We start from the raw sequence: 25,176 nt of genomic DNA on the forward strand, positions 1-25,176 counted from the left end.
GGGATATCAAAACGTTACGCTGTTTATTGTTGCATCAACTGTGGTTTATGGAAAGCTGTAAATTCATCACTGATATACATTTCTAAATCGTCTTATTGTAGATACTAGTTAACTAGCTTATGCTTTCCAAGCAGAAGAAAAATGATTGAAAGAACCAGTGTATTTTGACACATGTGAGACACCGTAGCTCCGCCCTGATTTCAAGCACATGATAACTGTCTAAATAATAGCTTGGCACTACTGTGAAGAACTGTATCTGACTACTTCTCTAAACGCGATTTTGACATGAGTTCATTAAAAGAAAAGACAATTACTGTTGTCGGAAGGTGAGAGATCTTGTTTAATTGAGTCTGTCAAACTTAAACAATGCAGAATTGATGTGATAGTCTGGTAGTAATGGTTGTGTGGTCTTTGAACTTTACTGCATGAAATGCTGTTTGTGTTTCGATATCTATCACGACTCGTATACTGTGTGGCTTGAAATACATGGATTTAAGGATTTTATCCAACAGGATTATGTATAGATGCATATTCAGCTCTTTGAATATTTACTTGAATGTCTTGAATTTGTGTTCATTGAAGCATGTGGAATCCTGCTTCGTCCAAATATGTAATATGTTTTATTATATATTAGTACTATAAGTATATTTATAGAAATAAATAAAATTCGATTTTCAAGTATATTCATTTTCTGTAATGTCAACAGATCCCATTCTATATATGTGACCCTGGACAACAAAACCAGTCTTATGGGTGCTATTTTCGAAATTGAGTTCTGGAAGCTGAAAAAATAAGCTGTCTATTGATGTAGGAGTTGCTAGAATAGGATTTTATCTGGCTGGATTTTTGGCATAAAAGAAAAATCAATAATTTTGACCCATACAATGTATTTTTGTCTTTTACTAAAATGTTCCCGTGCTACTTAAGACTGGGTTTGTGATCCAGGGTCACATATTTGGCTTATTTTCAATGTTCTCTGTCTTTTTCTCTTTCTATCTATGTTGCACTATAAAGTGGGCTCATTGGCCGTTCCTGGGCCATGGTGTTCCTGAGTGGAGGATACAAGGTCAAGATCTACGACAACAAAGCAGGGCAAGCCTCGGCGGCCATCTCAGAGATCAAGTCAGTAGAAAACAAGAGAAACAATTAATGGATCGTGGTCATCAATATCCCCTTGGTTTTTGCATTCCTTAACCTTTGTCCTCTATTGACAATAGATTCAACGGTGAACATTTTAAAAGCAGTGATATGGATAGTTCACATCAACATCACTGTCATCATTTATTCAACTTCATGATTTTCAACCCTGTTTATGACAAAAGAAGATATTTTGCTAAATGTTTTAGTGGTTTTGTCTCAATACAAACAGAAGTCAATTGGGACCAATGTTGTTTGTTTTTCAACATTCTTCAAAATATCTTTTTGTGTGTGTTGAAGAGGGAATACAGATCATACAGGGTTGGAATGACATGTATGGAAGTAAAATAGTGCCTTATGTGTTTGAAGCAAAGAGACGTGCTGAATAGCACTAACTGAAAAAAAATGCATTGTATTAACAGTTCTTGCATTTTAAGGTTCTGCAATTCAATATGGTTGTACATTTAAGCTGTGAATATTTCAAATTGAAAAATTTCACACTCGGTTTCACTGTCTAAAAATTAAAAAATCAAAATTCACCTTTTAAATTTCATAAAAAAAATTGAACTTGTTTTTAAATACAACGTTTAATATTCGACGGATAATTTTCAGTCCATATTATTTCGATTTAGAAATTCGCTTCCACAAATTCAGCGGTTCAAATTCGGCTTGAAATTCAAAGTTTCACATCCGGGAATCCCAGGAAAAGCAATAGAGCGCCGATTCTACAAATGCATGATCTCTTCCTGCTGCCTGACCGCTTCACCACCAGCAGGTGGTGTAAGTCGGTTCTGACGTAGATCAAATCAAGAAATGAAGATACTCTTTAAATGTTTGCCACAGAGTCCTTTCATCTGCTCGATTAAGTGAATTTAGTTCTCATATATAGCTTCTTAAACATCATCAACATTTTCAGAAATTTAACTGACGCTTGCACTGCCAGTAGTTTGCACAGACACACACTAGGCCTATTCTGCTCCGACTATGAATCTCCTGCTGTTCTGGCTAAAATGAATTAGGTTATGTTTTACTTCAACACATCATGTTCACATAAATATTATGCATCATCAGCATTTACAGGACATTTACTGTGTTTAACTGTTTAAAGCGGTCAAATACTGAGATCTTAACCAGCATCTCATTGATAACTGCTCCGACTTCAACATGCAACTCTCTCAGTAGTGCTTCTGTTTATATGACATAGAAGCAATCTCTACAGACTTTCTTTTAATTTTCCTCACATGATCTTGTTTTAATTTGCGATACTCAGAAAATGCTGGATACAAATGTTAATACAAAATAGAAAACCCGATCTTTTAGCCAAGCGAACTTCTCTAGTAAGCCAAATAAAATTGACCAGATAGAACAGATACATCACGTACTTTAGAGCCAGAACAGACCCGAAATGTATGGTCGAAGCCAAGAAAGAGACCTCACGCGGCGTTATGGATCTAACAGCTGTAAGAAGGTGTTTCCCAAAATGTGCGACAAACTGCTTGAGTTTATTGTCTGTTAATAAAATGCAAAAATGTCAATTACGGTATTAATCTAATAATGTATTGGAAATTTTGGTTTAACAAATATTTGTTGATTCCATAACAATTAAACTGATTCAATTTTTGTCTTTCAAGTCGATTCGGTAAAAGTAAATTCATTTTAAATTACTAGAGACGCAATGCCATATCGGACACGATCTTTGTCAACGTAGACGTGTTGTTAGACCCGTAGCCGCTGGGAACCATAAGGATCTCTAACAGACATGTACACATCATCGCAAAGTGTATTAAATGTATGTGTACAGTTCAGATAAACGATCAAGTTTACCCTCTTTAAACTTATGATGACTGAATGAGATGCGTAGGTAGGTGTCTTTATTATTGCAGTATTTCAGTTTGTTTTTTATTCATTGGTTCATTTAGCCTAATAGACTATACTTGGCTATATTTTTCTTTCTGACCTCAGAGATTTCAGATGAAAAACAGGCATAATCGTTTCCGTTGATATGTCTCTTCTAAGTGGCTATTAGTTTGTTTAAGTTTAAGCATTTATATCCTACGTTTAAAAATATTTTACAATTACGTTTTGAAGAAAATACTTTACTTTTAATTGGTTATTTATATTGTAGATTATTTTACGTTGTGATAAAATAGTTCATGGCTTGTTCTTATATCTGTTTGCACTACTTTTTCATTTCCTACTGTAGTCAGTTTTAAATGGATATTTATTGTGTTTTTTCCTATTTAGTTTTATACCAAAATAAAAAGTTTCATTTGAATCGTTAAGCTTATTGTGATCGTGTTATGAACCTAATGTAATGGTTTAAAATCTTGTTGTATTGTTTTCTGGCACATTTAATCATATACCATCGCATGTGTCATTCAAATAGCTTCATGAAATTAACTTATTTTATTTTAAAAACTCAATACACAGTATGGCTTAGTAAAGCACTGTTATATATCCATTTTTTCTCATCCCCGAAACTCAAAGCATTATTTGATGACTTAAGATGGTGCTTATCAATAGCACGATTTTATGTTTGTATGTGGCGAGCTACAGAGATTTGCGTGCATTTGATACGCAGGTGTAATTTACCCATACCATCTTAACCAATATTGTTTTGCTCCTGTATGAAATATCGCTTTATTGCTCCCTGACCTCTTTTGAAGTTAATTTGGATACAAATGCTTACTGCTGCTAAATTACTTAATGTTATTATATCATATGCACGTAAACGTAATGAATGCTTATAAATAGCAAGCCAAATACAAACATAAACTCGTACTCTAGATAGACAGTACAAGGAGATCGGGTAGAATATTAAAATAATTAAATTAAAATGTATGACTAGTCCAATGATTCCAGGACACCTAGAATTGTCCCCATGCTCCATGTCCTTTAGGGCTAATAGTGGTGAGCTAAGCTGCCAGCACAAACGTCAATTTTTTTTCTTGATGATGTTTAAGAAGCCTTAAAGCCTTTAAGAAGTTTACACCACCTGCTGGTGAAGCGGTCAGGCAGCAGGAAGAGATCATGCATTTGTAGAATCGGCGCTCTATTGCTTTTCCTGGGATTCCCGGATGTGAAACTTTGAATTTCAAGCCGAATTTGAACCGCTGAATTTGTGGAAGCGAATTTTTAAATCGAAATAATATGGACTGAAAATTATCCGTCGAATATTAAAGGTTGTATTTAAAAACAAGTTCAATTTTTTTAATGAAATTTAAAAGGTGAATTTTGATTTTTTAATTTTTAGACAGTGAAACTGAGTGTGAAATTTTTCAATTTGAAATATTCACAGCTTAAATGTACAACCATATTGAATTGCAGAACCTTAAAATGCAAGAACTGTTAATACAATGCATTTTTTTTCAGTTAGTGCTCTTCAGCACGTCTCTTTGCTTCAAACACATAAGGCACTATTTTACTTCCATAGACATGTGAGTGAGTAGCTAAATGATGAAAGAATTGTAACTTAAATTATATTATTAGACGTACATTTACATTTATTTGGCAGGCGCTTTTAAAGCAACTTACAAGTAGGAGAGCATATAACATTTTGTCAACACGCTAAACAGTACCGTTAGTTTACAAGGCCATGCTACTAGAAGGATTAAAGCTGGAGTAAGCAAAGGAGAGAATGAACAACAATATATATGTTTTTACTAAACTATATCATGGTTATGTTTCAGTGCAGGGTGTTGCAGACTTACTTGTTTCACATCTTTTGTCAGCAGAGGGAGCTATTAGGCTTTTTGTTTCATAGATATGAATCTAGTTGTTTTGGTTAGATTAGTGATTGCCTCAATGACATATGATACCCAAATCGTCTTCTGTCATACATACAGTCACTTATTACTATCCTGTTAATTAAGATAAATTGAATATAAATATGAAAAAAGTTAGATTTAACCATCGAATAGAAATTCATAGGGCCATAATGTACAATTCACATAATATACATATACAACAAGATGCATTAAACAATTACAATTAAAGTTCAACATATAGTTTAGCACAATTTCACAAATGTTGATTGAAACATTTCATACAATTTAGTAATTGGACAAAAATGTTAAACGCCTGCCCACGCTTTTTAAGCAGAATTAGCATTCATTGTCAAACCTAATGGTGAACACTGTGTTTTTATGTCACAGGAAACAGCTTGTGGAGCTTCAGCAGGCCAGAATGCTCAGAGGAAATCTCAGCGCGGCAGAGCAGCTGAGTCTGCTCAGCAGTCATGATGACCTGCAGCAAGCTCTAGAGGGAGCCTACTTTGTCCAGGTGCTTAAACCCTACACACATGACTTCCTGTTGACCTGAAAGTGAGACTGGGAAACAGAGGCCAAAATCTTCCTGTTATGATATTGTGAGAAAGAACATAAGGGAGAAGAATGAGTGATCACGTGACGATGACCAAATCAATCTTTTTCCTGGCTTTAATCCTTTAGTCACTGTACAAAGCACATGAAACCGGACAGGTTTGTCAGCGTTACGATAAAGGCGTCTGCAAAATGCATAAAATGTAAAGGTTTCAGTATTAAAGAATATTTATCACTTAGGCACAAAATCTCTGTTAGATGTGAGAATGTGCTTGTTTTCTGTGTGCTAGTGGTGTAATGTGTCTATGGACAGTTTCTTTTCATCTCAGTTATAAAGACATCACCATGACATCAATTCCTGGTATGTGCTATTTTGACCAATTTTGATTGATTGTTTTGCTGTCCTTTTTAGTATAATTGTTGGTTTTATTTTGTAAATGTTGTCCTAAAGTCTTTGATTTTCTTGCTAGTGAATATTCACGTCTGTTTCGTCAACAGTTAAAATGAGCAGATATTAATACGTAGATATCAAGTTTTGTGGGATTCACATATTCCACTTCCTTGTGTCTTCTTTTCCTCATTCTAACTGTTATTTTGTCTGTTTGTCATTTCTGTTTTTTTTTTAAAGGAGTGTGTGTTTGAGGATCTGGAAGCCAAGCAGACAGTCTTTCAAGAGGTGGAGAATCTTGTCACAGAAAACGTGATTCTCAGTAGCTCTACTTCCTGCCTGATGCCAAGCAACGTGTTTTGTCGGGTCAAGAACCAAACTCGATGTATTATATCTCATCCGGTTAGTGATCACTGCATTCTGTGAGTTTAAAGGGATACTTTACCCCAAAATCCTCAAGTTGTTCCAAACCTTTATAGATTTTGTTGTTCTGTTGAACATAACTGAGATTTCTGGGGTGGTCAAAAAATGGCAGTCAATGGTGTCTCCCAAATTCTTCAAAATATCTTATTTTGTGTTTAACAGAACAAAACAATATATATATACAATAGTCTAACTATAAAATATATATACTATGTAGTAGACATCTCAGTTGCTAACATTCTTAGAAATAGGTTTGGAACAATTTGAGGATTAGTATTTCAAAACATTTTTGGGTTGAGTATAGTCTCAAATATAATATTCACCAGGATGATCTCTGTGCTTTTTTATGACTAAATCATTCCAACTTGCAAGCCTTTTATTTACATTAATTCATATTTATAAACTAGTGTTTATAGCTAGTGCTTATTTTGGGTTGAATGAAGTTTGACCATGCAAATAATGCTACTGTGTTTTGTCTTTAAATAAATTGCTAACATTAATACAAACTAGAACTTTTATCATTTGGAATGGTCAGTATCATTTATGGCGGGCTTAGATTTTATTTTACTACATTTCAGTTTCGCTTTAGTATTTACATGCTATGTCAAGTTTGTCTTGTTAGTAAGCCGTAGGGGCACATGTTTTTGAAGGGGAAGAATGGGGTTGGATGAGTTTGTTGGTCCTCAAGTTTGTCTTCACCTGACTTTGAGTTGTGCTTTACCCAAGGGCAATTCCACTCCAAACTCATATGAAGGACCGTCTTCGATACGTTTCTGTCCTTCAAAACAGTTTGAGGCAAATAGTTCACTTTTACCTGCTTTGAGTAAATATTTAATCCTGAATGCCACACGTGTGTGAGCAGGCATGCAGAGAGAAAGACCTTCATAGTGAAAAAAGTCTTAAACTACGGCCTTATCTCTAGCTATCGCAAACACATAGATACAGTGACCTTGTCTTTTCATTAACTGCTTATTTGATCATTAATTCACAGGTAAACCCTCCATACTATGTGCGTCTGGTTGAGCTGGTGCCACACCCGAAAACACATGAAACTGTCATGGATGTCGCATATTCACTGATGACCGATGTTGGTCAGGCACCTGTGCGTCTCAGGAAGGAGATTGACGGTTTTGCGTTGAACCGGGTTCAGTATGCAATCATAGCAGAGTCCTGGAGGCTGGTTCAGGTTGGTTGAGTCGTGAAACAAACACATGTTGCTTACACATTGTACACATGTAAAATGACCCGGCACAATAATTTTTTAACTGTAGACACCTTCAATTGCAACATTCTTTCATTCATTAAATTGTTATGGCTTTGATCAGTGCACTCCTAAAAACTCCTCTTAAAAAGTCAGTTGGTCTTATGAATTTATAGGTTAATAGAAACAAATGTATAAAGGGATCAGTGAGTGAGCAAGTGAGTGAGCGAGTGAGTGAGGAAATAATAGAGGCTCTTATTGTATTTGTTGCAACATCACAGTCTTATCACACTGTGTTTACAAATGATCGATTGAAAAAAATGATACAATGTCTTTTCAGTGTTTCTCTTGAGAGACTTTCAAACAGCTTATCTTTCCTCACACTGGTGGTTTTGTCCCAGGCTGTATCAAATGAACATGATCCACTTTAAAAACCAAGCCCATGAACTAAAAACAAAAAGCAAAGTCACGGGAGCACTTTCACAAATAATGAATACCTCATTGTCAGCTTGAAATGTCACAGGATTTAAACATTTTTGTTGCAAAATGAATTGCTGATTGCTGTTAAAATGACTCAAGTCATTACATTAAAGAACAAGACAAGTCGTTCTAGTTGTTTCTTTAAAGACAAGAAACGACTAGAAAGATAATTTTTCATATTTTTTTAATATATTGAGTTATCTACTACCATCTACACTATTATTTTCCGCTTTCTACAGGGATCAATCTGGATTATAAGGATAAAATGGAATTAAATGTTATATGAGTAATGATGTGTCAGTAGCTTTATGGTAATTTTTTAGACCAAAAGGTTTTTACAGCACAAGTCATTTTAAACTTCAAGTTTTGCTATCATTTATTTACCCTCACTCTGTTGCAAAACTGTATGACTTTCTTTATTACATTGAACACAAAAATAAATATTTTCAACATAGTCAGATTACTCCTTTTTTAGACCAGTGACCAGTGACTGAAACGCAGAAATTTGAAATAGCTTACAAGAATAAATGGCATTTAATACAAACAAGTCACTTTGAATATACACAAATGTGTATGAGATTTGAAAGCAAGGGAGGCAAAGATTTCCTGATAATGACATTGAATTTCAATCTGTTCTTCACACCAAGTTATTGTATGGCTTCTGAAGATTTTAAATATAGTAATAAATCATACAAATAATAATATTTTTCTTAAATAAAATACGTTTTTCCACTTTTACTTAAACGTTCTACAAAAAACATCTCCTTTTGCTTTCCACAGAAGAAAGCAAGTTGGACTGGTTTGTAATGATATGAGGTTAAGTAAATGATAACTGTAAAACTATAGTTTTTAATTTTTGGATCAAATAACCCTACAATTGTAGAAACAAATCCAATTGCTTTTCGAAGATTAAACTGTCCTTTAACCCCTGAAGCATGTTCTCAGCATTTGTAGTGAGTCAGGCACATGAGGTGCAGTATTAAAGACAAAAAACAGCTATTGTAAAATCTTTCTCTGTGATAATGGTGTTGTGAAAATATAATAGGTTCTCATTAGTTTAGTCATTTCTGTTCTTCGCAATGTCATAATGTCATGTAAGACATTCAGAGGGCACGCAGTGTTGGAACTTTCTTTACATGTTAAGTAATAAGTAATGAACTTCAAAATGAAAGATGTGACTCATTGAAAGACAAGCCTATCGTTTCAGTTCTAGACAGGAGCCACCAATGATGCACCTGGGTGTGATAGAATTTAAAGATGTTCTGTGTATTAAAAAAAAATTGCAGCATGTATTTGTTTCAGTATGTGGTCATGTAGAATGGACTACCCATGAATTGGTGAGTGTTTTAAATATGTGAATGTTCAGTTTTTCAAGTGTTTATGAAAGCAAAATCTGCTATATTTAAAAAGAGGACTTCAAAGCGGCCTTAACACACGCGGTTTCTGCCAATCTCATATTAATCTAGAGTATCTATAGAGTAGTATTGCATATTTTGTATCTTCGAAGAGTATTTAGTTTGATCACATTAATAAAAGATAGATACAGCTTTACGATCATTTCTGAAACCATACGGCGCGTGCAGGGGGGAGGGGTAGGCTGAACTAAAGCACATTGTCAACAAAAAACAGACATCAGTTTCACTCGCCGCATGCAGTTCATTTACGGAATCATTTAGCGCTGGGACAGCCCCTGTAACATATTTGGAAACGCTGTCTTCCTCTTCTACAGCAACTTAAGAAGAATCTGCTTGCATAACTCATAAATGGTATTGTCTGGCCAGGCTTTAAATGAAGATGAATGTCGATGAACCAGTTAAACCAGCACGTAAACACTATTAGTATTGGTTTGTGGTATTTAAAAGATGTAGTAGAAGCTAGTCTACGTTAATAATTGTTCAGAGGTCATTGTGGTCACTCTAGCTGCTGCGCACTTTTGTGTTCAGCAGCATTGTTCTGGTCTCCAGACATTTGATCTTTTGCTCAGCTTGAAAAGTGTTTGAGTTTGATGTTTTACATGGTTTGTACTGACAGTGTATGTTGTTGTGACATTGTGTATGTACCGTGCCCATATCCATTTGAATTGTTCTTAAATTGTTATCTTGCTGAAAATCTAGTTTGACCTGGAGCGGATATCGCCAGAAGGCTTTAAACATAACTAACAAAGTGTGGCTTAAGCATTTTAAATGAAAGGTCTGAAAGATGTTAGTTTACACTGTTCGTTTTGGAGTGTAGATGTGCTATGTCCTTTTTCGTAGTTTAGTTGTTTTATTTGTGCAAATCAAAATAAGATTTGACCCTTTTTTGTGTTTCACATTTTAAGTTTGAAGGCTACCCCACAATAGATTTCCAGCTCGGAGTTCATTTGGGACCTTTGAGAGAGAGCCAGTTCTGGAAAGTAGAGCAGCTGGGAAAGGTAATGGCTGGCCATGGTTATTACCGCAGAGGAAAGGACTCTTTTCACATTTACCCCAGCCAGTCCGCCGCCTGGCGACACCAAGATAACAGCCTCGTTGTTGCCCACAGGAAATGAACAAAGACAACCCTGTCCCCCTCCTAAACTTGTCCCCCACTACCCAGTTTGTATCCAAGCTTTGATTTCAGCACAGTCAGGCAGCAGGTATCTGTAGTCACAGGTAACCTGAGCGCAAAGTGGGCCGAAGCCTGGCACAACCACACTTACCTCTCCTGCGATCCCATTATTATGAGGACACTGAGTTAAATGATAAGAGAAACCCTATACGGTGGGAGCAGCTTTAGTACTCTTTGGATGGGATCGGACAGCCTCCCATTTCCCCCAATGAGGTTGACCAAACCTTGTTTGCCAGACAAACTACAAAGTAGGAAGTTGTGATTTCAGGATTAGAAGATTAGTTACCCACGAGAATGTCTTCGATCCAAGTGTATGATACATGCATTACTAAATGAATCTCTTATTTTCCTGGTCCAGGATGGTGTGATCTCAGTGAAGGACATTGATCTGGTGATGTCAGAGGGCCTAGGCATGCGCTACGCCTTCCTAGGCCCCATTGAAACCATGCATCTCAACGCACCAGAAGGCAAGCTACATTCTAAAAGGAATGTTCACCCCAAACTGAAAATTCTGTTATCATTTACTCAATTTGTTTTACTAACCAAACAGATCTCATCCCTCATGTACTGCCATAGTAGTGAATTAAATACTGTGGGAGTCAATAGGGGATGAGATCTGTTTGGCGACTGACATTCTTCCAAATATCTTCTTTTTTATTTAGCAAAACAAAGAAATGTATACAGGTTTAAAACAATCTGAGGGTGAGATAATGATGACAGAATTTTCATTTTTGGGTGAACTACCCCTTTAACCAATGCAAATTTTACAAAAGAAAACTTGTGAGCTCAGTGAAAGAAAGGCTTTTTCATGCACTTTTTAAGGGTGCATATTGGACGCAAAGCTCACACACAAACGTTTGTAAATCCACATACATGTTAAAATCTCATGTTCGTGGTAAAAATCAGAGGGCAGTGTGAAATGTGTAGGATAACCCTGTTCCCCCCATGAACTCTGCCCTGCAATGTGAAACCAGTAGTTCTAATGATAATGACAGATTAATAACCAGCCTCAGTACTGACTACTCGTATTAACGGTGAGGTGTTACAGTACTTTGCATAATGATAAAAAAGCCCCCTGTAAAGAGCCTCCTGTTACATTGCATTATGGCCAGGTTTGTTCTCAGAATAAAAGGCAAGAACTGTGGCTGAACTTTCGCTGGTGCACATTCTATCTGCTAAGAACCTTCGAAAAAGCACTCAGTCCTTTCAAGTGCCAGATACTCAAGTTCTGCTTGAAAATAACTAAGTAAACACTAAAGCATTGTTTTGCTGAATCATCCTAGTCTGTCACAGTTGACAGACTGATGCAAATTTGTCCTAAGGTGTGACTGTAAACATTTATATAAATCACTCTTATTTATATGAAGAAATAAATATTAATAATATTAAACAAAGTAATATTATCAGTTTGTTTTTAAAGTTTTCAAACGATTTATTCATCAACTCTACCCACATTCTGTTGTTGATCATTTTGTAATTTTGCTACGGTTGGTTATATCACAAAGAGTGTCATCTATTTTGTAGTCAGTTCTAAACATCTCTTGGTGTGTTATCTTGATATAGATCTTTTAATTGTTACATTGACTGCTTTCTGTGTTTTGTCTGTTCAGGTATAGAAGACTATCTCCAGCGCTACAGTGAGGGCATCAAAAGGGTTCTTACTACTTTTGGACCTGTTCCAGAATTTTCAGGAGAGGCAGCAGCTAGAATTACAAAAGTATGATAATTGTGTCTTTATTGTGAATTTGTTGCACAACTCTGAAGTCTGTTGTTGTAAAAATGCGTCATTGTTACAACCTAAAATGAAAATTGAATCCGCCCTTCAGGAGATCTCAGAGTTGATCCCTGGAGATCAGGAGCACCTCACAGGCAGGAGAGAGAGAAGAGATCAGATGCTGATGGGTCTGGCTAAGCTGAAGAAATGATGCATTCTCCATACGATACTATAGCTGAATGGAAGTGGGTATACTGTAAATCATCTGAGCCAATGATGTCTGGAGTACAACATGGAAGATCAACATCATAATTAAAAGATGACTGTAACAAAACATAACCTTAAATGGTTTAAGGGAGTGAACATGCAGTCATTTTCATATAATTATACGTAGAATGTTGACAAAGATATATTAAGGATCTTTTAAAGTCTGTTCTTGCTACAAAAGTTTCATTGAAACAATTGAAGCACTTTTTTGCTAATGGTGTAATAAAAGGAAAATACAAACAATTCACTAGTTGGCATGTCCTTATGGTCCACCCCGCCGGAAGGTTTAGCTCTATTTTATTTCCACCTTGCAGCAAACTTTACAGTGATGACAGCTTCATGTCACTGAGAAATGACTTCATGTAACTGCATGTTAGCTTTTAAAAAAGTAAAAGAAAAGCATTTAACTGATACAGTAAACACATTAAAAGTCAATGTTTAATAAAAAAATGTACAGCAAAAACTCCCTCTGATAATGAATGCATATGTAAAACCATTACTTTGAAAACCTATAGACGGTTTCATCGGACGCACACGCTACCCACTTACAATCTGCTTGGTTAATATGTGACCCTGACCCACAAAACTCAGTCTTCAGTAACACGGGAAGATTTGTAGTAGGCTAAGAGCCAAAAATACATTGTATGGGTCAAAATTATTTATTATTGAGTGAGAAGTAAAATGCTTTGCTAAGAACTTTATTTGGAACTTTAAGTGCGATTTATTTGTACCCCCCGATTCCAGATTTTCAATAGTTGTATCTCGACCAAATATCGTCCCTTACAAAGCATTCATCAATGGAAAGCTTATTTATTCAGCTTTTAGATTCACTTTTCTCGCTTGTCCAATGAATGTTGAGACCCCGCCCGACTGCAGGTGCAGCTCTCCCTCCTCGAGAAAGCAGTTCTGCGCTCAATCACTTCAGCTTTCTCTCGGGACCGTAAAGATTCTCTTTAACTTTAACTTTTAATAACTGGGTGGATCATCGCATTTTTTCAGTATCATTTTGTTGTGGACAAACAGGTAAGCTCGAGTTTATTAAATGAACAGAAAACTCACCTGTTGTTGACGTGGATTTTTAATTGACATTACTGACAGGTTAAACGTGACCAAATGTTACCGCATTGTTGAACACGGCTATGATGTATATGATGATTTGAAGTATTTTAGCGGAATATTAAGATTAAATTATTGAAGTTACAGTACAAAAAATGAGCCTTTTCATTAACGTTACACTGTTGTTCAAAATGAACGTAGGATATGTTATAAATGGGGTATTATGAGGACGTTCATTAAAAAATGTTTGCTTTTTTATAGAATTATTTTGTGATTTGCTGATTCCTACATAACATTATCATACATAATGAAAATATCGGTTCTGTGAATATATAACCATATCTAAATTGACTTAGTCGCCTTAATTCATATCAAAGATTGATGCTCTCATCATGAGCCTTTAGCCTGGATTTTACAGATCACATACCCTATTCCTATTTGGTCAATTAAGTATACTTTTATACCGTAAAAATATTAAGTCATGGGAAAGTATAGTTTTACATTTTGCTAAATATTATATAGAATGAGTCTTTTTAATTTGAATTAAGTTCAGTCAGATATGAAAATTCTGTCTTCATTTACTCATTCTCAAATTGTTTCAAATCTGCATACATTTCTTTTTTGTTGGAGAAAGATATTTGTACGCTTGTAACCAAACAGTTCTTGGCCACCATTGACTAGTAGGAAAAATGTCTTTATACATTTTTTTAACACAACAAAATATATATATATGAAAAGCAAACAGTTCTGGGGCACTTTTGACCATTGTGTATTTTTTCTATGGTAGCCAAGGGTGGCCAAGAACTGTTCATATAAATATCTTTCTCTGTGTTCATCAGAACAAAGAAATGTATACAGATTTGGAACAATTTTGTAGCTCATTTATAGCCGGTTACATCAAATAAACCACTTGTCAAAATTAAATGTAGTAAGAAAAAATGACTTGTAAAGCCAATTTGTTTGTACTTGATATGTTTATATAATAAAAATAACTTATATATATCAATCTTTTATATGTATTGCTAGTGTGTCAGTTTTAACTAAAGTTTAACTTTTATTTGAAAAACTTTACGTAAAATGCACACTGCTCTATAAATTGAGCTCACAGTTAAACTAAATCTTGTATGTGATTTCACACATTAACGTTCTTATCTGTCTCTGCTTCTCTCTTCTCTGTTATTTAGCAGCTGAGAGCGACAAGATGAGTTGGGGAGCGCTATATGCCCAACTGGGAGGAGTAAATAAACACTCCACTAGCTTGGGAAAGATCTGGCTGTCTGTCCTCTTCATCTTTCGCATCAGCATCCTTGTAATAGCTGCCGAGACAGTCTGGGGAGATGAGCAGTCTGACTTCACCTGCAACACACAACAGCCCGGCTGCAAAAACGTGTGTTACGACCACTACTTTCCCGTCTCGCACATCCGTTTCTGGTGCCTGCAGCTCATCTTTGTTTCCACGCCAGCTTTGCTGGTGGCTATGCACGTGACCTACCGCAAACGCAATGTAAGGAAAGGCCTCATAGCGACCCGTGGTGACAGTGTTAAAGAAAATGACCTGGAGACCCTGAAGAAGAGGCGTCTACCCATCACTGGCTCGCTGTGGTGGACGTACACCTGCAGTCTGTTCTTCCGGCTGATTTTTGAGGCAGGATTTATGTACGCTCTTTATTACGTCTATGACGGGTTTCAGATGGCACGTCTCTTGAAGTGCGAAGAGTGGCCCTGTCCCAATAAAGTTGACTGCTTCGTATCACGACCAACAGAGAAGACAGTCTTCACTATTTTCATGGTGGCATCTTCTGCCATCTGCATTGTGCTCAATGTGGCTGAGCTGGCTTACCTGATTGTCAAAGCATTGATAAGGTGTTCGGACAGAGCCAAGAAGAAGAAGTCCTACATACACAAAGACAAAGCAGGCCTATCAAAAGACAAGGCATACCTACAGAACCAAAAGAATGAGAGGTTGTTGTCATCGGTTTCGGACTCCTCAAGCAATAAGACTGTTTAGGATCAGTCCTGCATCCAGTGTTCTAACAAAAAGAGAAGTTAACAGGCTTGTAGATTTTGACAGTATTTTAACAGCAATAGCCAATGACGCAGCTTTAGGCCTATACTTTGTTTTTGCAGCTTGGCATGCTGCAAACCTCAACAGGGTTAATTTCAAAGCTGACTTTTCTTTCCCAGAGACAAACGATGTTTATGGCACAGGTTGAAAATGCAAAAGCAGAGCTTGGTTGACAATATGTTGAGCTGTTTTATCTTTGCCTGTCACATCGCTCTCTGCATACATTGCAATTGTAGATCGACGAAGATCGACAGTGATCCCTGGCGGTCACAATAATAAAGACATGAAGTCGTCTCGTGCCTTCTTTTGCACAAAAACGATTGTCCTGTTTTTTGAGGGTTAAACATGTATTGTGTTCTCGGTTGCATGAACACACTGTCTCTTTATTTGTCGTTTTTAGTGATTTCGTTTTGTCGTTTTGTATACAGAAATGTGGCTGCAAGACATATAACTGCGAACTATTTTTTAGAGCTTAGAGGTTTTTACTCGTGCTTGGTGAATTGTCTTTAATGTCTGTTTTAGTTTGAACATGTTATCCTTGCACTGACCTCTACCGGGGATTTCTAACAGCTTTTAACTATTTTAGATGGGAACATGCTTTCATATTCCCCTTACCAAAGTACTAGTCGGGTGTTTCCAAGTGGCGCGTGCTCAGTTTACCTGTCAACAGGTGAGAGTGTTAACTCAGCTCGCGCTGTAACAGTTGTCAGTTATATTGATCTTTTTTCTTTTTCTTCCCTCTGCGAGGCTGTTGCAGAGAAAAGATTTGTTTGTTTTTGATGTGATTTAGAGATCATTTTTGCTACCAAAGTTCCCACATAACGAGTATCTACTGCCATTTCCAAATGCGAGTTGTTAGACTTTGTCATCAGCTTGTAAAATTAAAATTCATAATTGTATATTTGCGTAGATGATATAGCTTATATTTTTGCTAACAACTGACATTTACATGAATCTTCTAATAAACGCTTTGAATGTTTACCTTTTTGTGTGTGACTTTTGGGTTCTCCCATAAAAACCGACCGAGGGCGCATTTCTCTTCTATTTTAGGCGAGGCTTGTAATGACGGGATATTTTCCCAGGCAATACACTCTTTCCGACGGTCTCCTAAAGTGTGTGGTCAGTTTATCTTCCCAAAGCTTTTATTTATCTTAATAACTAGCACAATTAAAATGCCTATTTGAAAGTCCACACGCTAAATAAAACATTGTTTTAGCGTACATCATAAATGCAAAATGAAATGATGTGTCAGATTGTGTGTCCTAGTATGTTTGGAGCAGGGGCGATGAGTTTACTTCAGTTGACAGGGGCGTGGCGTGTGCTCTGACGGTCACGCATGGCCATTTAATATCACAGTAACGATGGCTGGAAACAGGAGACAGCTGCGCTCGGCGAGACCCCGTCTCCACGCCATGAAAAACTAGGTGTCCTGCGAGAACTTGGCCTCCAGTCTGTGTGTGAAGAACTTTTGTGAATGAATAAGTTGGCCTGCCACTTTGAAAAGAGTTTGGTAAGCTGGCACTGCTGCCAGGATTTGGGAACGGGGGAGCGGGGAGGGCTCCGAATGCTTTTCAACGCACTCAACCTGTGGCACCAGTGGCCAGATTGCTTTCTATAGATAAGTTTGGCAACTTCAGTCAAGGTATGCTTGAAGATAGGTGTGAGAAGTTGTACATTATTTTACATCCCAAAGTAATTAATATGATTTTTTTCGCGTGCTGCTTAGGCCAGCAACCCCGACTTTTAGTGCTTCATTTAGACGCATTTAGAGAAATCTTCTGTTGTCTGACGTCACATGTATATGGGCGCATAATAAAGGCAAATAAAATCTTTTACTTACTGTCTGACCTCATACATGAATATACAACAGTAAGACACTATGGAGATGTTTCAAAACTAGAAACTGAAAGAACAAATAAAGCTTGTTAAACTTAAATAATTACATTATTCTGTATTTTAGGGATAATTTGATCTAAATTAGACTTTCTGAACATTATTTTGACCAAGACCAATCCTGAAACTGATAAAATTATATTAACATTATTTATAAATTTACTGTACTTGTTTGAAACAATAGTACACAACATTGAAATATACAACAAAAGTAAAATTTGCTTATATTTGATGTGCAAGTGTTGTAATGTAACTAGCACTCTCTTTTTCAGGATCATAGACTTGTTATAGAACCTTAGTCAATGGATTTACCGACCTCAATACTACAACTTTTTAGTAAGTAGTATTACTACTTCTGACTTTTATATGTATTTCACTGTTTTCCTCTGTTTTTTCCACTAGTGCCGATTCTCTGAGCTTTACACAATCTTGTCATGTACTTGTGCTTAATATTTATAAAGGTGACATTACCTGTAGCTCAATTGGTAGATCATTGTTTAAGTAACACAAATGTTGTGGGTTGAATTCTCATGAAGCCTACATACTGATGAAACAATGATAAATGTAATGTAATATAAATGTGGCAGTTTATCAAAAAAATGCTTGTGGATCCAACTACAGTGAGAATCCATGAATTATACAGTTTTCCAAATGCAGGTACTGTATGATACAGATAAAAATCGAGATATTGAATTTTGATTCAAAACTACAGACCCAAAACTATTCAATCCACGTGTAATGCATATTTCTTGATGTCATGAAACTGGCTCCATCCGGGCCCTCGACACATCACTGTCCACTCAACGCTTTCAACTGTTTTTGACTATTATAATGTCGATCTCAGCACATGCCTGCTGGGCATTGAAGCGAACAGGTGAGAGAGAAAGAGACAGTGTGTATGAGTGTGGTAAAAAAGTGAGTGTACGAGTGTGTGCGTGTGTGTGGTTGGAGAGAAAGCCGACCAGATAGAGTTTGCTTACACTGTCCATTGCCAGGTTTATAGCAGCCAGTTAGAGACTTTAATAGACAGAGGTCACAACATTAATTGAATGTGAAAAGTTTTAAGTGATTTTGTGTGAAGGGTGATCAATGTCAAGCCTGTGTGGTTTACTTATTTGGTCCATTTTCTCAAACGTCATTTGCTAAACACTGCTGGCGATTGGAAAATTCGTCATCAGGGCTGACCATTTTGGATCTTACAACCGGGAAATGCTGTGTGAGTTCATGAGGGCTGAAGCATGTTTTAAGAGTTAATAGATGTTACAGAGAAAGTCCGGTTGCTTTTGCTGTATTCAGCATGTGTATTTGAATGAACATGGGCCTAGATGGCCTGGTAAAACACAGGGAGAATTTTTGGGTTATACTGATAACATTTTTCCATACGATGAAAGTCAACTTTTTTGTTTTCAGTGGAAAAAGTTTTGAACACGAGCAACACTTTGTCTAATGATTGTTTTTTGGGTAACTATGCCTTTAATGTTGCCTGTTTCAGCAGTTACTTTTTGACCTGCTCTGCTGAAATCTCTTTTAACCCTTTCCCTCCAACTCACTCTCTCTCCCTCTCTCTTTCATTCACTTTAGACTGTACTTTCTCTCTAGGCTAGAAATCGTGAAGCATGGGTGACTGGAGCTTTCTCGGCCGGCTCTTAGAGAACGCACAGGATCACTCGACCGTGATCGGCAAAGTCTGGCTGACCGTGCTCTTCATTTTCAGGATCATGGTGTTGGGTGCCGCTGCAGAGGAGGTCTGGGGCGACGAACAGTCGGACTTCACCTGTAACACGCAGCAGCCTGGCTGCGAGAATGTTTGTTACGACGAGGCCTTTCCCATCTCGCACATCCGCTTCTGGGTGCTCCAAATCATCTTCGTGTCCACGCCGACGCTCATTTACCTGGGCCATGTTCTGCACATCGTTCGAATGGAGGAAAAGCGGAAAGAGCGCGAGGAGGAGCTTCGAAAGGCCAGCCGGCTCCAGGAGGAGAAAGAACTCGGAAATAGAAACCGAGGGGGAGGGGAGCCCGGCGATCGGGGTGGGGGCAAAAAGGAGAAACCGCCAATTAGAGATGAGCACGGAAAGATCCGCATTAGAGGTGCCTTGTTGCGCACCTACGTGTTCAACATCATTTTCAAGACTCTGTTTGAAGTGGGTTTTATTTTAGGTCAGTATTTCCTTTATGGATTCCAGTTGAGGCCCCTGTATAAATGCGCGCGGTGGCCCTGCCCCAACATGGTGGACTGCTTCATTTCCAGACCCACGGAAAAAACCATCTTCATCATATTTATGCTTGTGGTGGCTTGCGTGTCCCTTTTGCTTAATTTGTTAGAAATCTATCACCTCGGATGGAAGAAGGTTAAACAAGGCATGATCAGCGAATTTACCCCCGACCACCAGCTGCTGTCCGATTCCGACGCAGCAGAGCCGGAGTCTTCCATCGCGTTGCCTAGGACTGCCCCTCCCACCCTCAGCTGCCCGCCGGACTACACTGAGGTGGCAGTGAGTAGCGGGGCGTTCCTGCAGCCCATGTCAGGGTCCTCCACGGCAGAGTTCAAGATGGACCCGTTGCACGAGGAGCTCGAGGAGTCTTCCCCTTTCTACATCAGCAACAACAACCACAGGCTGGCCGCCGAGCAGAACTGGGCCAACCTGGCCACCGAGCAGCAGACTCGGGAGATGATCGGCGCCTCCTCTTCCCCTTCCTCCTCCTCACGTTCCTCTGATAACGGGCGGCGAGTCAAAGACGCCGCTCAGCTCACCGGCACCCCCACCTCCACTGGGGGCAGTTTGAGCATGGAGGCGGAGGAGGGGCACGTCACCACCACGGTGGAGATGCACGAGCCCCCCATCATTTTTACTGACGGTCGCCGACTGAGCAGAGCTAGTAAAGCCAGCAGCGTAAGAGCGAGACCCAGTGATCTGGCAGTTTAGCGGCTCTCTAGCTCAACCCCAAACACATACAGACACACAAAAGAGGAAATGAGAGGCAGATTGCTGGAATATAAAAAGATTCATAAATATTCATGCATTTATAAAAGTTATACGGGTGTGCAGTCAGTGAGTTCAATCAGATCTTATGTTATTGTAGGCTACATGCATATGGAAATGCATAGTACGTCTCAATTTGGCCTTATTAGAATCATTTCTTTGGCTAGTGTTGTAGATACACTCAACTTTCCATTCTTTTGACTTAGATTCGTACGCATTTGGAAGACGGAAACGCGAGCTCATGGTTAATTTAGTTGCTGAAATGATTTATGACCTGAGGATTTGTGCCACATGAAAACTTGTTGCCAGTTGAAGATCAATACGTGACGGCGTAAACTTTAAAAAAATCCAAGATGGAAGAATCAATGATAATAGGGCAATTCCAGCGTAATGGACGTGACATTTTGCGTTATGGACGTGACATGAATGCTCAGAGAATTAATTTGTTACAACTATATTGAACTATCTGTTTATATTTTAATTAACACTTGTTGATAAAGTCTAAACATCAAAACATCATTTCATTAGTCTTTGAAAAACAAAAAAGGAAATAAACATGTGTTATGGATGTGACAAAAAAAGGACGGGGTTTTTGGGAGACAAAAAACTTTGTAGGATTTCTGTGAAATAAAATGCAAAATCCTGAAGCAATAATACGCAATGAATGGAGAAGAGATGCCTTTATATAGGACATAAAATAGTTTCTTTATATTAATTCTCATGTGTCCATTTATGAAGAATATGTAGCATTATAGATGTGACAATCCAGAAAATGGCTCTTACCTGACTAAGAAAAATCATGCACTAAAAATAAAACAAATGCTTTACAAATTTAAAGAGATCTCACATGGGTATTTGAACCACCAAATGTTAAAATCTGTGCTGTATCCAGAGTAAAAACCGCTGGTAAAAACTAAATTTTTTCTTCAAGTTTTTAAGCTTGACATTTTAACAGAATTACCCAATAGCAATAGCAAAGCCTAAAATGTTCGTTAAATTAAATAAATAAATAAAAAAACACGTGTGAAAAAGTGTGAGGAGAATTGTTTTTAACACTGAACTATAATTATTAACCAAATTGATGTCATGTTACCTGAAATAATAGAAAATATGCGGTTATCCTAGTATAAGCAGCTATTCCTACTTGTAATTAACCTTTTGGGACAACTCACTGACTGACATCCTTAGAAACTGGGTGCACCCTTTAATCATTGCATTAAGAAATGGAAGAAAATTAGGCTGCAATTATGGACTTAGAAATAAGTAAATGATAACATGACCTCTTTTGGATCTTTTATGAGAAAATGTAATGTGTTATTACATACATAAATAATAAATTAAATTTAAACCGTTACATTTTTATATTTGAGCAAATGCCATTTTAGATGATAAAACTGTATCTGCTTGAAACGAAGATCAAATTCAAGGGCACCCATTACTTGAACATTTCAAATCTGTGTCAACAATACAGGCGCATGCCTCCACATTTCCTCACTTTAAAGAGATGAAGACATGTTGGGGAGAAACCCAAAGTGAAAAGCACATAGCTCTATGAAAGTGGCAAACCTTATTGCATTACTATGAAATATACATAGTAATTTACAATATTACAATAGGGAAGAGGTTTCCTCCATATTATTTATGAATGAAAGTATTACTAAAAGAAAGTAATATTTGACAGTGAAGTATTTAGATAACTGTTGTACTATTGAATGGTGCAGAGCATGTATTTCTCTGGACCATGTTTTTCCCCACTTTTTTAAATCCCATGATCTGAAGTTTACATCCTGCTTCTATATTACATTTGAGAGTTTTAATACATGTCCAATTTTACCATCAGATACATTTTGACAATCTGGCAATGGGAGTACAAACTCTATATATGTGGGATCATTATTGGTTTTATTACAAAACGTTTGAAAAAAAAGATAACAAATTTGGTTGAGAATGAGTACAAGACAATTATCCAAAACATTGCTCTTCTGTAGTCGGTTCCCGGTTGCCAAACTAGTGACTTTAAAATGGACATTCAATGATGCTGAAGGTGTCTTGTGCTGATATGGAGATAATCTCTTGTTTTGTTCAGTTTCGGGTTACTGTTGGTCTTTATCAACACTGACTACTACTGTTATAAGCTATAACATGCACAGCCTTCTGTCACAGTGCCAGGAAAGATAGACAACAGCTGATAATCTCTCACACATTTGACTCGTTTTGGGGAACCTCTACTTTTTGGGACCTCTTTAAACATGATGTATCAGGTATATACTACATGCTTTTCAGTCTATTTAAAGAGACAAAAAAGCCCTAAAAGACCTACACTATACGGAACAGAGACTGTGCAGGTTTGCGCTGAATAACAGTATTGTTTTTTATCAGATCATAGTATCTACAAATGTATGTTATTTATTTCCTGCTGTTTAATGTATCCCAAATGAAAGTGTGTTGTTTCGTCATTTTTGGTTCTTAAAGTTTACATTTTAGTAAATAGTTGAAGATTTGCACACTTAGGCGAAATATACTGTTCAAGAATTCTTACATAGGTAGAAAAGAAGGAAATATTTTTTGATCCTTAAAGGAAAACGTCTTAATGGTAAAACTTGTTGTGTCAATGGCAGTATTATTCCACTTAAATAACATCAAATGTAATTTCTAAAACATCACTTGTAGAGTATCAGAAATATACACGTTTCCGTGTTGGATTTTAGGACAGTTGTGATGGACTGTAAGGACCGCAGGAAATTATAAAAAATCATCAATTTTGAATTTGAATTGGCCAGCCAGCTCTTTCTCCTTTCTTGATCCGTTTGTAGTGGATTTAGTATCAGCCCATTCTTCTCAGATAACGCTCATTTCTTGATCTTACTGAACCGATTTTCTCAAGCGGAGCTGATTATTCTGACCAATCAGGGAAATGAACCACCTACATATGCTCAGAACAGCAGCCTGTTTCAATGCTGTCTTAAGAGAAGTGCCTTGTGTATTCAATTTTATAAGAACAAGTTGATGTAAATGTTCATTTACCTCAAATGTTTACAAAGCTGTTACTGAATAAATTTTTTGTACCATAAATGCATTCTGTTCTTTTCATTCGTAGGCATTGAAGGAATAGTTCATACAAAAATGAACACTCCCTCAAAATTTGCCATCTCGGAGGTATTTGAACACAAACAAAGCATTTTCTATTTAAATGCCATCATGTTATCTTTTCTCAAAATGGAGAAAGAACATCAATCCATCATTAATCCATATGACTTCAATCGGTTAATGTATGTGTTCTATTTGAAATACTTGTTGAATGTTGTGTGAGTAGTTGTCATATGATATTTTCATGGGATGACAACACGATCGCATTTTAATGTAAATGTTTTGTTTGTGTTTAACTAACGAAAGGATGCCATGTATATATTGGATGGAATGAGGCTGAGTAAATGATTGCTTTACGAAGACATTGGGAGGCTGTGATGTTACTCATCAAAATAAGTTAGCATCGTTCAGTGCTCTCAAGCTCTGGCCTGTTCAACAGACTTCACTAAAAATGCGATTTCTCACCAGGTCATTTTAATACAATTAAGTAAAAAATTAAGTCAATTTAGTCATTTTAAGTACCCCGACATACAATTTCAATTAAACCATATGTTTAAAAGTCAAAGCCTGGCATAATCTTTGTCATGACATGCAACTGCAGATCCAGCCTCCAAGCGTGATGAGCAACACCATAATGAGACAAAACCTGAGCACATCTCACCATAAGAACTTACACTTTGACCTTTGACCTTACGTTTATCAGACCCCCCCACTCCAGATGTCAAGAGGAGATGTGTGAGTGTGACCGAAAGAGATGCATGACACATCCGCATAGTCCTTGTGAACTCCATACGACAATAGTTTGAAAAAAAAGTGAATCTAAAAGAACATTCGTCAGCTCATAGGTATGCTTTGGTTTTCCTAACATTATTGGAGAGAAACAAGATACAAGTAATGATTCTAACTAACCTATCTTTGTAATTTTATTCATTGTAATTTTAAAGCGTAACGTTATAAGTTGTGAACAACAGATTTCGACACACTTTTTCAAAGTATATAATATTTTGTTGAGTGGGTTTAGGAATAATTAAAGAACATTTTACAAATGAACACATAATTGTACAATTTTCTCATTGCGTTTAATAATAACCAATTTTCTTTTCTGAATACAAATTATCCAAATTATGCCACTTACATGATTCATGCATATCTTAGGGATCAGATTCATTATTTTTATTGGGAATCTATCTCTGGTGTTCAAGTTCAGATAGCTGATAGGATAACTTGTCCAGTCTTATTAGATTCAGTCAGCACATGTTGTGTATTGTAGGAGCAGCTTTACACACATACAGCAGTTGAAGCAGCTCCATCGGCTGTTCAATGAGCTCTGTGTCTAGATATCTGTGAGTCGAGTGTTGGGTTATTTTAGGGGCAAAGGATTACACAGACAATTTCACTTTCCAATCCAAATCATTTTGAGTATCTTTAAAAATTAATGCTGTGATTCAAATATAACCCTAAAAACAAACAAAACATATCTTTTAGGAAAATGAACATTATGATGTACACTACAAAGCAAATAATTATAAAGTATTATAACGTATCAAAGTATTATGTTACTGACCATGTGAAC

At 37.0% G+C, this 25,176-nt stretch overlaps 3 protein-coding genes across 8 annotated transcripts; all 3 read left to right on the forward strand.

Annotated features, from left to right (window-relative positions):
* The first annotated feature begins 141 nt into the window (after positions 1–141).
* On the forward strand, positions 142–12,761 carry cryl1 (crystallin, lambda 1). 3 transcript variants are annotated; one of them, XM_056754174.1, is made up of 9 exons: positions 142–326; positions 1,015–1,122; positions 5,292–5,418; positions 6,085–6,246; positions 7,259–7,453; positions 10,269–10,361; positions 10,896–11,004; positions 12,148–12,254; positions 12,364–12,761. In XM_056754174.1, the coding sequence occupies exons 1-9, from the start codon at positions 286–288 to the stop codon at positions 12,460–12,462; spliced, it is 1,041 nt and encodes a 346-aa protein (XP_056610152.1). In that variant the 5' UTR covers positions 142–285; the 3' UTR covers positions 12,463–12,761. The 3 variants fall into 3 exon arrangements, with proteins under 3 accessions (XP_056610152.1, XP_056610153.1, XP_056610154.1); XM_056754175.1 differs by lacking the exon at positions 10,269–10,361; XM_056754176.1 differs by lacking the exons at positions 142–326; positions 1,015–1,122 and adding an exon at positions 4,219–4,319.
* Positions 12,762–13,408: 647 nt separating this feature from the next.
* On the forward strand, positions 13,409–16,620 carry gjb8 (gap junction protein beta 8). Of its 2 annotated transcripts, none has more exons than XM_056754556.1 (2): positions 13,409–13,541; positions 14,759–16,620. In XM_056754556.1, exon 2 carries the CDS (start codon positions 14,776–14,778, stop codon positions 15,580–15,582), a length of 807 nt encoding a protein of 268 aa, XP_056610534.1. In that variant the 5' UTR covers positions 13,409–13,541; positions 14,759–14,775; the 3' UTR covers positions 15,583–16,620. The 2 variants fall into 2 exon arrangements, with proteins under 2 accessions (XP_056610534.1, XP_056610535.1); XM_056754557.1 differs by having other exon boundaries at positions 13,443–13,541; positions 14,762–16,620.
* A 397-nt stretch (positions 16,621–17,017) lies between these two features.
* Positions 17,018–23,552, forward strand: gja3 (gap junction protein, alpha 3). 3 transcript variants are annotated; one of them, XM_056754553.1, is made up of 3 exons: positions 17,018–17,281; positions 17,805–17,868; positions 19,114–23,552. In XM_056754553.1, exon 3 carries the CDS (start codon positions 19,149–19,151, stop codon positions 20,457–20,459), a length of 1,311 nt encoding a protein of 436 aa, XP_056610531.1. In that variant the 5' UTR covers positions 17,018–17,281; positions 17,805–17,868; positions 19,114–19,148; the 3' UTR covers positions 20,460–23,552. The 3 variants fall into 3 exon arrangements, with proteins under 3 accessions (XP_056610531.1, XP_056610533.1, XP_056610532.1); XM_056754555.1 differs by having other exon boundaries at positions 19,132–23,552; XM_056754554.1 differs by having other exon boundaries at positions 17,805–23,552.
* Positions 23,553–25,176: the final 1,624 nt, after the last annotated feature.

The sequence above is a fragment of the Triplophysa dalaica genome, chromosome 8 (assembly GCF_015846415.1).
Source record: "Triplophysa dalaica isolate WHDGS20190420 chromosome 8, ASM1584641v1, whole genome shotgun sequence".
NCBI lineage: Eukaryota > Metazoa > Chordata > Actinopteri > Cypriniformes > Nemacheilidae > Triplophysa > Triplophysa dalaica.

What these genes read in the sequence shown, in the direction of transcription:
- gja3 (XM_056754554.1), top strand. Translation starts at nt 19,149, where the DNA reads ATGGGTGACTGGAGCTTTCTCGGCCGGCTCTTAGAGAACGCACAGGAT.
- gjb8 (XM_056754556.1), top strand. Translation starts at nt 14,776, where the DNA reads ATGAGTTGGGGAGCGCTATATGCCCAACTGGGAGGAGTAAATAAACAC.
- cryl1 (XM_056754174.1), top strand. Translation starts at nt 286, where the DNA reads ATGAGTTCATTAAAAGAAAAGACAATTACTGTTGTCGGAAG. An exon ending in GATGTATTATATCTCATCCG is followed by an intron (nt 6,247 to 7,258) that starts GTTAGTGATCAC and finishes ATTAATTCACAG; the next exon opens with GTAAACCCTCCATACTATGT. An exon ending in AGTCCTGGAGGCTGGTTCAG is followed by an intron (nt 7,454 to 10,268) that starts GTTGGTTGAGTC and finishes TCACATTTTAAG; the next exon opens with TTTGAAGGCTACCCCACAAT.